The sequence below is a fragment of the Lepisosteus platostomus genome, chromosome 6 (assembly GCF_059453375.1).
Source record: "Lepisosteus platostomus isolate fLepPlt1 chromosome 6, fLepPlt1.hap1, whole genome shotgun sequence".
Classification (NCBI taxonomy): domain Eukaryota; kingdom Metazoa; phylum Chordata; class Actinopteri; order Semionotiformes; family Lepisosteidae; genus Lepisosteus; species Lepisosteus platostomus.
The window spans coordinates 65719289-65733925 of NC_142616.1; the positions used below are offsets into that span (position 1 = coordinate 65719289).

The 14637-nt window shown below is 41.8% G+C and overlaps 1 protein-coding gene across 2 annotated transcripts; it reads right to left on the reverse strand.

The window, feature by feature from the left end:
- Positions 1–221: 221 nt before the first annotated feature.
- Positions 222–14586, reverse strand: LOC148662153 (acylamino-acid-releasing enzyme-like). 2 transcript variants are annotated; one of them, XM_088637002.1, is made up of 23 exons: positions 14429–14586; positions 13402–13531; positions 12464–12590; positions 11679–11766; positions 10408–10483; positions 10002–10093; positions 9599–9676; positions 8863–9000; positions 8152–8243; positions 7779–7819; positions 7355–7476; positions 6858–6918; positions 5997–6094; positions 5731–5782; positions 5489–5577; positions 4910–5048; positions 4326–4409; positions 4025–4105; positions 3537–3625; positions 3201–3391; positions 2460–2562; positions 2218–2324; positions 222–1610 (listed from the first exon to the last, which is right to left on the reverse strand). In XM_088637002.1, the coding sequence occupies exons 1-23, from the start codon at positions 14438–14440 to the stop codon at positions 1505–1507; spliced, it is 2196 nt and encodes a 731-aa protein (XP_088493128.1). In that variant the 5' UTR covers positions 14441–14586; the 3' UTR covers positions 222–1504. The 2 variants fall into 2 exon arrangements, with proteins under 2 accessions (XP_088493128.1, XP_088493126.1); XM_088637000.1 differs by lacking the exon at positions 14429–14586 and adding an exon at positions 14121–14383.
- Positions 14587–14637: the final 51 nt, after the last annotated feature.

The following is a 14637-nucleotide window of genomic DNA, read 5'->3' on the forward strand; positions in this document are numbered from 1 at the left end:
TTTCTGATCTTCCTGCTCCCCTCTAAGGGGCAAGGGAGTTGTGACCAGGTCACTGCCGATCTCTCTTATTTAAAAAAAAAAAACAACAAAAAATAAATGAAATGTATCCAAATGACAGTTTCTTAGGAAAAAAACGCGAATCCAATCAACCACAGCAACCAAGCTCTCAGAAAATTCAAAGCACCACAAAATGAGCAAGAACTCAAGCCACAGGAAAACAATCAAATGGCAAAAATGTTTAATGAGTTATTAAAGTCACAAAAACAATGCCGAAACGTTAGAGAAAATGGAAATATCCATTCTCACTAGCACACCCTCAGCCCTTCCCTTTAATGTCAAAACCTATGGCAGCAGAGAACACTGGAATCTATAACAGTGTTTCAGAAAGGAGTGACTGACTTGTGAACTCCTGGATCTGACGATGACAAAGATTGAGCTAAAAACGACCAAGAAACAATCATAAACAGAATGACAAACGGAGAAGAAAATGCAGAAGACATTACATCAAGTGTTCAGAACAGAGAACAGATACGGTTAAGATCAGTCCTACTGGCCAAGCTCCCCTCTGAATCGCAACAAATCAACAAGCCGAAAAGCAAACATCATAATCACTGTTGCTTTTTCCTCCATGCCTGACTTTCAAATCAAAGCTAATCTCTCATTCAAAAGGGACTTTTTAAAGAGAAAGAGAAGTGGAAGTCTGAAGGTAATCAGTTACAAAACCAAAGTTACTGGTTTTGCTTGAAACTAAATATTATGCAGGATTTTTTTTACTTACAGTATACTGAAACTCTCTGGTAACGAGAAAACTAACATTCAGAAAGCATCTCAATTTATATTTTTTGAAACTTGAAATGCACCCTAGAAATTCTGTACACCTATCCTGAGTGTTTTTACCACAGTAGTGCAATACAACATTCAGCAACTTTTGAAAGAGCCATCAAGATCTTCAGGTTTGATTTAACAATAAAATGATAACATTAATTTGACTGGAATAGATCTTGAATCAGATTTCACACACTGGATCTTGGGGCCATTAAAAAGCCGTAATTTTATTCAGACACAAAATGATCAGGGAAGTCCACACCATAAGCGATGCTAATTAAACAGTAGGCTGTGTGAACGTGTTCTCTCAGCACAGACTTCACACCAGCTGTTAGGCTAACCATTAGGATGCAAGTGAACGGGAGCCCAGCTTGCATGAAGCAAATGTTTGGGGAGATTTGGCAGTGTTTAAGTGCTGCATTAGAAGACAGCTCAGGGCTGTTCAATCCTGGGCCCGGAAAGACATACAAAGCCAGTAGTTTTACAGCAACCCATAAATAATAAGGAGAGACCTTGAATGCATGTTAAATTTACCTACTTCAACAACCAATTGACCCAATTAAGTCATTTAGCCCTCAGCTGGAATGAAAATAAGAAAGGCACTATGGCCCTCCAAGTCCAGGCTTGACGCCCCTGAGGGACGAGCTACAGAGGGACACATTTAAGACTGCCGTGCAAGTCAGAGGGAAAGGTGCTGCGTTATCCAGAGCGCAATGTTCATGAATCCATCAGACTCTGCATCCACTTTGGACAGGGAATGGTTATTGCCAGGGTACCACAACAACCTGAAACACACAAAATGGCACAGCCTGTCAATGCTGGTAATTTTGACTCGATCCACGTTTTCAGGCACCAGAGGAGAAAACTATTTTTTGACACCTCTCTCTTCAAAACGAAAACAGCATTTCAGTCCTGCTTTTCCCTTTTTGCTTCATCTGAGCTCTCGATTAAAAAGACCATTAATTTAGCAATCGCCTAAATTGTTTTCTGTACTCAGATCTTAGTTTCAGAAATGATCTCCTTTACGGGTTCTATTTGGAAACTCTGTTTCTAGCAATTTAAAATGAATGGGCGCTCCAAGCTTCCCAAAGAAAGAACTGGTTAGCAAACAATGGTGCACAAACAGGTGGGAATGACTATGTCAAACACTCCCATAACAGGTATTCCTGGTACTGCAAAGGCTCGTGGTTTCAATTAATCTGAATACCAAAAAACTACCACACGTTTGTTAATTTCAAGCTTCATTCTACTGTTTAAGAGCTGGAACTCCTACGCTTCAGTTAAAAAAAAAAACGAGTTTAACTGAAGGTTCAACAACCTCAGCTGGAATTAAAACAAAACGTCACAGAACTGGGAAACACTGGAGTTTCTCCTCAGGGGTGTACTACTCACCGGACAGGAACTTGGAGAGCTTTCAGGGCTTTGTAATACTCAATCCCCTGTTTACTGGGAACACGTTTGTCTTCCTCTCCAAGGGTCAACAGTACGGGGGTCTTCACCTGCAAAACAGGTCATGAACACTCAACCGGAAACAGAGGAAGTCTTCACACAACACACAGTGCCATAAAAATGATGCACGAGTCAGGCAAGATAAAGCACTTTAAGCAGAAATCCAATGGCAGTAGTACTCTTACCTGTGGCACGTATCTTATTGGGGATTTCTGGATCATCTGGCCCCAGACAGCGGAGTCAGGCAGTACGTCAGTGCTGTACGGGAAGCCAGCTTCCACCATGCACCTACCCAAAAACAAGAAAATCGCTGCCAAATGAACTCTGCGTGTTTAATCATTCCTACATCCTTCGGATGAGACGTAAAACCGAGGTCCTGACTCTCTGTGGTCATTAAAAATCCCAGGGTGTTTCTCGAAAAGAGTAGGGGTGTAACCCCGGCGTCCTGGCCAAATTTCCCATTGGCTCTTACCAATCATGGCCTCCTAATAATCCCCCTCTATGAATTGGCTTCATTAATCTGCTCTCCTCCCCACTGAGAGCTGGTGTGTGGGGAGCGTTCTGGCGCACTATGCCGTCACATCATCCAGGTGGGGCTGCACATTGGTGGTGGTGGAAGGGAGTCCCCATTACCTGTAAAGCGCTTTGAGTGGAGTGTCCAGAAAAGCGCTATATAAGTGTAAGCTATTATTATTATTACTTTTGACGCAATATATTCACGCACGCTCAGCACTCCATTCTGCGGCATCTGATGACCCAGCAAAAGGGTGGACGCATACAGAAGCACTAGCACTTTACAACATCATAAACTTCGATGGGGGTTCTACGACAGAAAAGCTCATTCCACAACCGAGCGGCGCCCAGATCGACAAGGGAGAGGAAGAAACACCGCCACTAAAGGAACGACTGTGGAGAAGCCGCATTACCAGTCAGGAATGTCAGTGCTGGCAATCATGGAGGCCAGGTTGATGACGGGGTTCCTGGCCACGCAGGCCTTGTAGAAGTCGGGGTACTGTCCGATCAGGTGACAGGCCAGGAACCCGCCATGGGAACCCCCAACCACGGCCACCTTCTGCTCATCAATGGGCTCCTTCTTCAGGACACTCTCTACTGCATACTGGAAGAAAGAGGCAAAGCAGGAAATACAAACTGGACAGCTCCTATGCCGGGAGCTACTTTATATAATGGGAATTCATGAGGCCCATTGAGACAATTCCCAATTCCTATTCCCCACTTTTAAAATGACACATGTCGTACAGTACCTGCACGTCCTTTACGTCTTGATCGCCCACATTTCCAGGCAGAGAAAGGATACTGTCTTGGCCGTACCCCGTGGAACCACGGTAGTTAACTGCAAAAACAAACACATAAGAGAAGAAAAGGAAAGAGACTAAAGCAGGGTGAAGTGCCTGCGGCAAGCTTATATACTATATATACTTTTTCCTCATAACATGAAAACAGACTTTTCAAAGCGTCTTGACTGCAAGGATAGCCCTTCGTTTCCAACAGGTCAGCATTCCATAACTCTCACTGATATTCCAACTTCTCAAAACATGAATAAAACAGACGAGACTGCTGAATAAGACCTGTGCATCATGTCATAATCAGAATAGCCCTGACAACGCTTTAGGAATAATCGTGCACCTGTGATGAAGTTCGAAGAAGAATCTGGTGGATGTTCTGCAGTTGTAGTGTGTGTGTGTGTGTGTGTGTGTGTGTGTGTGTGTGTGTGTGTGGCAAGCCTGCTCACCTAAAAGCAAAGCGAAGCCCATTTTGCACAGGACTGCAGGAGACAACAGCCACTCTGCAACAATCACCGAGTGAGGTCCTCCTGTACAGGACAGCAGAAAAGAGGATTTATTGAGAGACAGGAGCTGAATGTCAATAATCATTAAGATAATGTATGCTCCCTTCTGCACAAAAGAACAAACAAAACTAATAAGTAGAGCTTAAAAATAAAGTAAATTATAAACTGACAGTGTGAGTCAAGTTAACACAAGGCGAGGAACATTTCCGCACTTTAAAAAAGGCTTTTTAGCAGTCAAACTCACCATGAGGAGTGACAATCAAGGGCAGCTTTGCTCCTTCTTTGGTGTTTTTTGGCTTCAGCATGATTGCTTCATATTCCAAGCCAGCTAAAACAAAACAAGAAGCAAAAATGCAAAACAGCAATGAGAGAGAATTATTTTTTGAGTCTCTCTTGGGAAATTTCCCCCTAAGCCTGGTGTTAGAAAACTGTATCTGTAAAACTACCATCAAAGCAGACTGAAGCTTCAAAATTAATTTGACCAATAAGAAAGGTCATTCTGTACACATCCCTTGGACTATATTAATAAAAGGGTAAAAAAATAACCATCTACCAAGAGCATATTAAAAAGGAAACCATGGAAAATCTAACCTGAATTGGCAAAATAACAATATGCGTTTCTATGCAAGTGGTCAAAGGATTACTAGCTTAGAAAAGGCATTGGTGAAACATATGAAAAGGACATTCACAAATGCCTTTTTTAATCATGGAGATGTCTCCTTAGAAGAATAACAGGTCAGACACATGCATAATCACTTCAAGAGGCAGTGAAGAGCTCTTGTAAAAATCAGGAGGGAGAAGGAATAGAGAAAGGCCCTCCCAACTCACAGAACGTCTTGTGCTCGTGCGCAGGCGGGGGGGTGAAGGCCAGCACCTTCCACTCAATATCAGGCTGGGGCTCGGACTCCTCCAGCGCCACCCAGCTGACCCCCGACTCGGAGCCGGCAGCAGGCAGGAAGCCCACCTTCTGCGAGAGGAAAGCATGCAAGACCTGTGGGTTTCTGATCCGCAGCATCACGCCAACAACATGCATGTTACACAGGTGTCCGATTCTGCTTCTCTGGTGGCTTGAGTAATAAGACTTTTTTTTTTTTTGCAAGGCACATGACTCTTACAAGAAAACAACGGGTGTATATAAGGGCCTGTCTTTCATTCACTCCCACTTATTCCAAGATCTAGTTAGGCGTCATTTTAAATATTCTATGAATCAAAAATAAATGCTCACTCAAAGGCATAAAAGTGCTAATTCCTCAGCATTATATCTTTTTACAGTATCTATTTTTTATATTACAGAAAGTTAATTCCACCCTGAAGAAAAAAAAAGGTAAAAAAATACTTGATTCCTCAAACGAGTACTAAGAAACACACAGGAAAACAACAATGTGTTAGACATGAGAAGAGGCTCACCAAGCTGTGTGGATGGTTTGGGGAAGAGCAGCTGACCACCATGAGGTCTCGCTCAATGGTAAGCAGAGTCCAGCTCCCCACGTCTGAATCTGCGGGAAAACGAAACCCTTTCGTTTAAGAAAAACTTACGAACGAAAGCGGACAACTCCTTCAAGACCCTCACGAAGCGCCTTTCAACAGAGGAGGAAGATGAAAGTGACTGTTTAGTGATAGTGTCTGAACTCCAGCTCAGATTTACTTACCTGTGGTTAGCGATGTGATATCCCCAGTGTTAATATGCACTACAAGAAGATCCTAAAAAAATAAAGTGAAAAGAGTGCCCATTATAAGACAGTAAAATCTACGTCAGCTCCTAAGGTCTTATAATTTGGATCTGTAATCACGAGAACACGGCGTTTCAAAGATTAGTTCTAATATAATTTATTACCCTTTCCGACAAGTTTTTTTTTTTTTACAGCAGACTGTACAAATCCATTTCCAGGAAACGTTACCGTGGCGGTAGCCTCACCTTCCTGCTCTTCTGTGGGGAAGCAAGCACAACTCTCTGGCTGTCGGCTGACCAGCAGAAAGGGGAGAGTGCTGTGCTGTAGATCCCAGTGAAACCAGCTGGAGGAAACGAGAACACTTATCACACACGCTCACATCTATGTGATTCTCCGACTGCAAGCCTGGACTTAAAGCCTTTCACACAAGCTTGCTTCTGCGATGTGTGCTGTACAAATAATGCCTGAAAGGCTTTACACAGACACAAAATTATAAGTGGATTTCCGTCTTCTGCAGTGAGGTACCACAGAAACACAGAAAATAATGTTTTGTACAGTGCTTTATCATTCTCTGAAAGTATGAGATCTAATCACTTCACTGTATGCTTAATTAATCACGATTATATAGCACTTTTCATCGCAAAGATCTCAAAGCACTGTACACATAAAGAGCCCCATATCTACCAGTGAATTGTAGATTCAGTTCAGCAGGTACTATTCACAGGCATAGTAGTGCCTGCAGTATCACTATAGAGCATATCAGGTAGAACGGTGCAAACTTCAGCAGCTGAAATATGCATGCTCAGTGTGATACATTGCCAGGACACCAGGTTTTAACACCTGTGCTTTTAAGAACAGTGAAATGGGAGTTTTAATAATGGAGTAATTAGGACCATGACTTCATGCCTCATCTAAAGCATAGTACATCGTCACTGGCAAACATGCAAAACATTTGATGGGTTACTAGAGGGGAGAGCACTACCTTCTGGTCCACCAACACCGCTTACTGCAACAGCAGGGACAAATCCTGCGACAAGGCAGTAACACTGCTTTTACGTACAATTAAAAAGCACCAGAAAGACTACGGTAGGTTCGGCCAAGGTTACCTGATGTGGGCCTGTCGACAACGTCCACCACCACTTTAGTCTGCTTTGTGTACCAATCATACTGAAAATGAGGGGAAAAAAAATGTTCAGGAAAACTACAAATCCAAACACGCCCCTCACCTCCCCAACCACATGATTTTCTAGAAATTTCCCATATTGACCTTTACATAAAGAAACAAAAAAATTCAGTTAAACAGGAAATTAAGGGGACACCACTTGCGCATATTGCCAATAATTACACAAGACTTTACTGCGGATTGAAAATACCTGTAGTTTCAACATTAAACTTTGCATCGCTTTTATCTACACCTGCTTAGACAGGGGAGCTCTTCAGAGAAGCTGAGATGAATACATAAACCCATTCTGTCAATCAGCAATGCTGCAGTATAAGTATGAGGCACAACCATCTGACACTGCAAGGCAACAGGAATCCATTTATCGGTTTACAAGCTATTAAACATCACTGAGTAACATCTCTCATTCTAAAGCAAGCTGACCATGCAGAGCCTGTTACACTGCTGATGTGGCCCAAACACTCCACACTCCAGATAGATGATCCGACAACAGTCTGGACTGAGGCGGGGAGAGAAAACCGCGCTGGTGTCTGAAGAGAGCTGCACTGCAACAACAAAAACGAGAATGCGCACATTACAGGCAGTGCTTATGAAAAGGTCTCTGCAACCACAATAGCTGACTGAACAGTATTGGCCTTTCAGATTCTGCACGCTAGCAGCTAATTAAAAAAAAAACTAATTGTGTTACAGCACAGTAATGGAAAACACCTCTGCCTAATGACATTCTGTCCATAAAACATATAACAATCCTAGTAGCGAAGCCACATGTAGAGAGAGAACATGTAATTTTTTTTTGCAAGGACAATGCCAAAAGGGGGATTGCACAAAGAAAGATTACCTCACTTACCACATTTCCCACCAGTCAGATCCACATAAAACAAGGAAGACCTAAAACACAGAACGAGCTTCAGTTTGTGTCACCTGGAGTATGACAGGTTCAGTTTCTCTTTCTCTTGAGTATTTCTTAGCTGAAGCCGCATAAAGACAATGACGATAAGAACTTCAAAGGAAACGGTCAATATTCTACAATACATTTGACAAACCGCAACGCTGTCCAGTCCCTGGGGGCTCGTGACAACGATCTAGAGACCTCTTGAATCATTAAGCGAACTGGATGAGCAAGACAGGCCACACAACCTCCTCTCATCCACATAATTTCACATTTTCTGTTCCGATAGTAGGAACCGCTAACATATGGCTTTCGGTCAGACAGTGCTAACCTTCTGTTGGGACAGTGCCTCAGACCCAGGCGGAATGGCTCATGCTGCCAGCCCACAAACACCACACCAGTGTCACTGGGGGCCCAGAAAGCCTGAAATACAGAGACGCTGTGTCATGGAAATATAACTATAAAGGAAGCCACAAGAGAGAGTTCTCACCTGAGTAAGGTCTTTATTTCAATATTGCGATATTGGGAGCCCTGCTGCCACTTCGCAAAGTGCAACCAGAGACTCAATTTGTTACAAGCAGTACAGAGTTTTTATAAGACGTTGCGCTGTAAAAAAGCTCAGCGCTTTGTCCCTTCTAAAACTTCCCCTTTCCTTAAGACAAAACAGATTACATCATAGAACGAGAGAAGAAGCACTAGATTTGTTATTCAAAGCTAATCAGTTACTTTCGGCTAATTCTAACGACCCAGACAGCATATATTGTTTTGGTACATTGTCTTCTAAAGTAACCTAAACAGTGTACTTTGTTGACGCACTGTTTTCTAAAATTCTGCACGTACTGTAGCACGGCAATTACATCCTTGAAATATATTATCTAAAAGCACCAATATATTTTTTTGCAAAGCTCTCTACATTTTAAGAATCAATTTACTTATTAGATTTCCACTTCAGCTGTCACAAGTAGCGGCCGTAATTCCCTGCACACACAAAAGAGGTTCACTCTACTGCTTTGTTTTAAAAATAAAGAACCCCAAGTCAGACCTGGCCTGGAGAGATATTGTCCGGGATTCCTTCTAGGACAGAGATGTTGCTGCTCTCGATGTCAAGGACACAGAGCACCGGGGTGCTTTTGCTCACCAGGGTTTCACCCCAGTCTTCATAAAACACGAACTGGTCACCCTAAAAAACAGGGGGGCGGGGAAGAGCTACAGATGGAAGCAGGGAAAACCGAGGCCTCCTCAGCTGTGAAACCGAAATATCCTCCTAAAACTGAGGGGCAAGGGCTTCAATAGTTCTTGTTAACCTAAAGCTGTTAGCAGTATCACAACCATTTAGCCTAATCTTCAAATTCAGTTCAAATACGTTTTCCGAAAAGAGCAATTTTAACCAAAATGTGATTGAGGAATTTCTCTATTCGTCAAATTCGGTTGTACACTGACAGGCTGAACAGAAGACAACAAGGGAAGCGATACAAGTAATCAAATAAAAAAAAAAGAGCACACAAGTGTAAACTGTGTGGAAGCGCATTTAAAAGCGAGAACAGGAAACACTTTACCCAAAGGGCTGTGGGAGCGTGGAAGAAACTGTCCATTCATGTGGCTAAAATAAAACTGCGACTTCCTTTAAGAAAACACTGGAAGAGATCCTTGATCACCTAACTACTAACTACCAACTGGGGTGGATGGGCTGCATGGACTGCTCTCGTTTGCAACCTTCCCTGTGTTCCTATACAGAGAATGAACCTACTAAGAAAAAACCATAAATGCACTGCACCTACTTTCACAGTTTCCTCCTTGTTCTCTGCCTTCAAAGCCTCTTCTTCAACACCCAGAGTGCTGGTCTCCGGCGACTCAGTCTGTTGGGAGCAACACAAATTAAAAGGTCTAACGGAATGACAGAATTTACCTTAACTACACAGCAAACTACCAACCACCTTTTTCAGCAGCTCGAAAAGAGAAAAGGGGTGAAAGTGGAAAAAGAGAGATGGGTGAAAGACTCATGGATCCATAATGCTCCTTCTGCATGTCCAACAACTCTGTTGGAGCCGAGCCAAGCCACATAAAGTGGGTACTAAAGAGTTTTCTCGCAAAAGCTGAGACACCAAAAAGGGAAAGAGCCTCTCAATGTACATTGCTGTAATAACATCCTTTGTAATTGTTCAAGTGACACCTTTATGAGACCTGGAAAAAGGACTCCGTTTTCGGTCTCTTCTTCTCTGCCACGTACAGGAGGTGAGTCTCCGAGTGGGACCATACCAGGCAGCCAAACTGATCTGGAAGAGATGAGAAGTTTGTGAGAAACCCACAGCATTCTGAAAGATCTGCAGACAGAACTGCTAAACTGACATCCAATGCACAGTTTGCAGTGTGCTTATGATACCGTGGGAAATAAGCAAAACGTAAGCTGTGACATCAGACCTCCTCCTTAAAATTCATTGCCATGCTTCACATGTTTGAAGACCATGGATGGTCAGAGGTTGCTGTGAGGAGCTGTGGTCCAGTACAAAGGCCATAAGCCTGTCTCTTACTACACTGTAAAGCCATACTTTGAAAAAGTGCGCTTCTGAAAAAATCTTTAGCTCCTTACCATCTTCGTAGACTTTCCCGTGTTTTTTGAGTGCAGTCAGATTGATGCTCTTCACTTTGCAGTTCTTGCTCCAGATCTGAGGGAAACAATGCACTCGATGAGTGTGGCAAAGCTCACATAAGCACTGCAGGTCTGGTCAAACTTGTATTCTAGAATATTTCTCCCAGGATTCAAAGTCATTCGGCACCAGGTACGTGCAGAAAGCAGGTGGCAATGTTTCTCACACAGCAGCATGACGATGCACACTTCAATTCGATCTCTAGCGGACAGAAGTGGGAGCACAGGGGTTCTGACAGCATCACCGAGTTAAAAAAACAAGGGAATCCATCACTAGAAAGCAGCATAACAACCAATATAAAACATTAAAGCTAAACCGAGTTTACCATTATGCTCACAAATAAACCTGAATTTGACTGCTTATTCTGTGCACACGTACAGACTCAGGGTGCCAGAATGAATTATGGGAAGGCAGAAAACCGCTAATGCTGCTCAGCTGCAAGTGGTGCCTTGAGGAAATCTTTCTCCACTCATACTGGTATACGTCCTTAGCATGATTACATTGGCAAATATTTCATCTGAGCTGGAATACGAGAGATGCATTCTAAAAATGTCTGTGGTAGTGTTCAAACTGCAATTAACAGTCCAGAGTGTCCTCTTGAACATTTGTTTTTTCGAGATCTGCTCTGAACACTCCTTTAAGCAAATCAAGAGCATCTATAACATGGCCAGCAGCCATATCACCCTGCAACTTGCAACGAGTAATGCACTAAAGCTCAGCCGGTGTGAGCCTGGCCAGTACTTGGATGGGAGACCCCCTGGGAAAAACTAAGGTTAATGCTGGAAGAGGCGTTAGTGGGTCCAGAAGGGGGCGCTCACCCTACGGTCAGTGTGGCTCGTAATACCCCAGTATGGTGACAGGGACAGTATACTGTCCTTCGGATGAGACGTAAAACCAAGTTCCTGACTGTCTGTGGTCATTAAAAATCCCAGGGAGTCCCAGGGGTGTTACCTCGGTGTCCTGGCCAAATGTCCCACTGGCCTTTACCACTCATGACTTCCTAATAATTCCCATCTACAAATTGACTTCATCACTCTGTTCACCTCCCCACCGATAGCTGGTGTCTAGTGAACATACTGGTGCACTATGGCTGCTGCTGCATCATCCAGGTGGGGCTGCACACTGGCGGTGGTGGAGGGGAGCCCCATTACTGTAAAGTGCTTTGAGTGTAGTGTCCAGAAAAGTGCTAAATAAGTGTAAGGAATTATCTAACCTCAAGGAACTGCTTGTCCTCTCCCTTGATGCTGCACTCCCGGATGACAGCCTTCATCACTCCTGAAGGAGAGTCTGCACTCAGAAGCCTGGGAATATCAACAAAAAAACTCTATCAATGAGGAAATAGGATTTATCAGCTATAAAAAAATCCTGGGGTTATTTATTCATAATGCTGAGAGACTGATTTAAAAATGTATTGAAAACGTGTATTAATAAGAATGGATATTCTTATACCACAATACCACAGTTTATACAATGCAGCGTAAGACAGCACATTGGCAATAAATTCAAATACAGTGAAGAATTAAAAAAAAAAACAAGCACCGGAATAGAACATATACAGAGGCAAGAGTATAAAAAGGAACAAGTAATAGGTTTAGTCCATGCTGAAAAAAAAGGAAGAAAGAAAACACATTTCAGTTATGGAGCCTTCTTCAGGTGTGACACCTGCAGACTTTTTTTGAGAGGGTCACAGAATGTGGTCAGAAATTAGATCAGTTTAATAATTAGCATTCATTTTCTGATCAGGTTTGAGGCATGAGACGTATTGAGCCTTAAATTAGAAATAGTTCTGCAATTACTGAATGAATCCCAGGTTTCCTAAAAGTTTTTCATCAGTTAATTTTGAAAAACAATCATGGAGAAAGCATTTCAACTACTGCAGGTACTGTACGATCCACTGAATGCTGTCCAGCATCAAGGGAAATGCATTATTAGAAAGATGGCAATCTTGGGCCATCTTCAGACCGCTGGTTTCATAATAAAGAAAATGAAGACACGTACTCTCTCTTTATCTCTGTGCAATTTCCTGATGGTCCAGAATAGACAATGGATTTGTCATCGTGAAACACGATGTACTGTCGACAGAACTTGACGTTTTCGTTCCGTTCCAGATCACACTGGGTCCATTCTGGAAGACATTGAAATTCGGCAATACATTTTTTTTTTTTTATTCCTGTGAAGAATTTTGAACACTATGGAACTGGTCCAATACTTCAGTCTTCCATGATTTCCACAGATGGCAGCAGGAAAAGATTAATTTCAAGGTTCATTTCATTATAAAGTTTCACTCATTTTGACAAATGGACCATTACATTTTATGAGCATTTTGGAGAACTCCGATGACCATATCAAAAAAAAAACACCAGTCCCCGAAAAACAGCTTGCAGAAGATTAACTCCTGCTCTAAACGTTATGTCATGCAAACACAAGTTAGAATAATTTTAAGACAGGGGACACTTCATATCAGGCATTAAAAACATGAAATGGCACTGGCAAAATTAATCCAAGGGACTACTTCATGATTAATGGAACAACTAAACTAAAATGTAGCATGATTATGACAAAGAATAGGAAGCATTTCTTTACACAGAGTGGTAGCATATGGAACACAATGAGATTACTGCACCTGATCTTTTAAAGAAACAGATGAATGAAATCCTTAGATCTTTCTGCTACAAGTAACTAGCCAAGGAGAGTTTGCCTGGACAGAATCTTCTTTACTAACTTTTTATATGCTAGATGTACTGGTCCCCACATTGGCAATACTTTGGTGGATTTCAATGAAAGGCTTATTAGTTTAATTAGGACCATCATCAGAGCATGCATTAAACATGCAAAAAAAATGGTATGTGTGATCTGTTTTTGGCAACGCTGGTGAGGTCTATAATATAAATGTCTGCATTAGGTTTCATAAATTGGTATCAAATACAGTACATCACCTGTGTAGATATTAGAGTATTTTCCCCCATATTGGGATGTAATCACGGGTCCGATACAGGCTTTTGTCAGAGACGGGAACCGACTCTGCTCTCTGTAAATGTTGACAATCTCCTCTGGATTCGTGATTACCTGATGAGGGAAAAACCGGCCTAGGATGAAAAATGACGTTACTTCCGCTACAAAGCAAATAAAAGAACACTACTACGTAACAGGTTTTAGTTTCAGTGTTACCGCTTATGCCTAGAAACAATATAATTAATAAAATACAGGATCTAATTTTATTTAACTTGTAGGTTATTTTCATTTTGAAATGTTTAAGATTCCTATGATAAATGGAAAATCGTTGTTTCAGATTTAACACAAACTGCGACTTAATGAGCCAAATCTTAAAAATCAACAGTGATTAAGAGGTCGGGACGAAAGTGGTTTTAAACAGCCGGTATGGCAACAATATTCCGTTTATTACCGTTTACCAGGAAGCGAACAGGAAAAAATACTAACTTACAAGCATAGGGTGTGGACAAAGACTTTTTCCCGACATTTACCCTCGGTATAATACCAAATGTACAAAAAAAACCTGAAAGTTTTATCAAATGATTTTGAATGGGGTATCTAGTTCACGTCCCGAATTAACCGTTGAAGCAAAACCAAACCCAAATATTGCATCGCTGCAAATGGCGTCAAACAAAACAATAACCGACCGGGAAATATTTCTTACATTATGGGTTATTGCAGAAGAAACCTGGGAAGAAAAATGCCCAGCCGTGGAATAGGACATATACATACAAAGGGGAAAAAAAACGTTTCTCTTAGAAAAACCTATCACTACTTTATGTACACTGCGTCCGCAGTAGCATGACCGCTGAAACAAAGTTGTCGAGATTTGACGAAATAAAACTTGCTTTAAATAAGAACTATACATAATTAATATTGCGTCTTTAAAATAACTCTGACAAGTGCATTACACATAACGAAATAAAAACCCAGCAATGAATTTACTGTGATTTCGACTCTAAACCACTTTACCTGAGACTCCATACTGCCGTCAGACTGTACACGAGCCTCCACTATGCAGAATAAAGGGGGGGGGGGTTAATAAAATGACCTAAGTAAATTTTAATAAAATATAATAATCTATGTTTGAATCATAATTTAGCATTAAATATACATAAAAGACGCAACTCTGTGAGTACAATATAATCATTAGCAACGAACCAAAAGCTTTCTATATAAAT

Excerpts from the sequence above, each read along its gene's own strand:
- LOC148662153 (XM_088637000.1), bottom strand. The coding sequence starts at position 14,324 with ATGTATAGTTCTTATTTAAAGCAAGTTTTATTTCGTCAAATCTCGACA. Across the intron at positions 5,578-5,730 it reads TATCACATCGCTAACCACAG|ATTCAGACGTGGGGAGCTGG; the intron begins GTAAGTAAATCT and ends GTTTTCCCGCAG. Across the intron at positions 3,392-3,536 it reads AAGACGTAAAGGACGTGCAG|TATGCAGTAGAGAGTGTCCT; the intron begins GTACTGTACGAC and ends TCTTTCTTCCAG.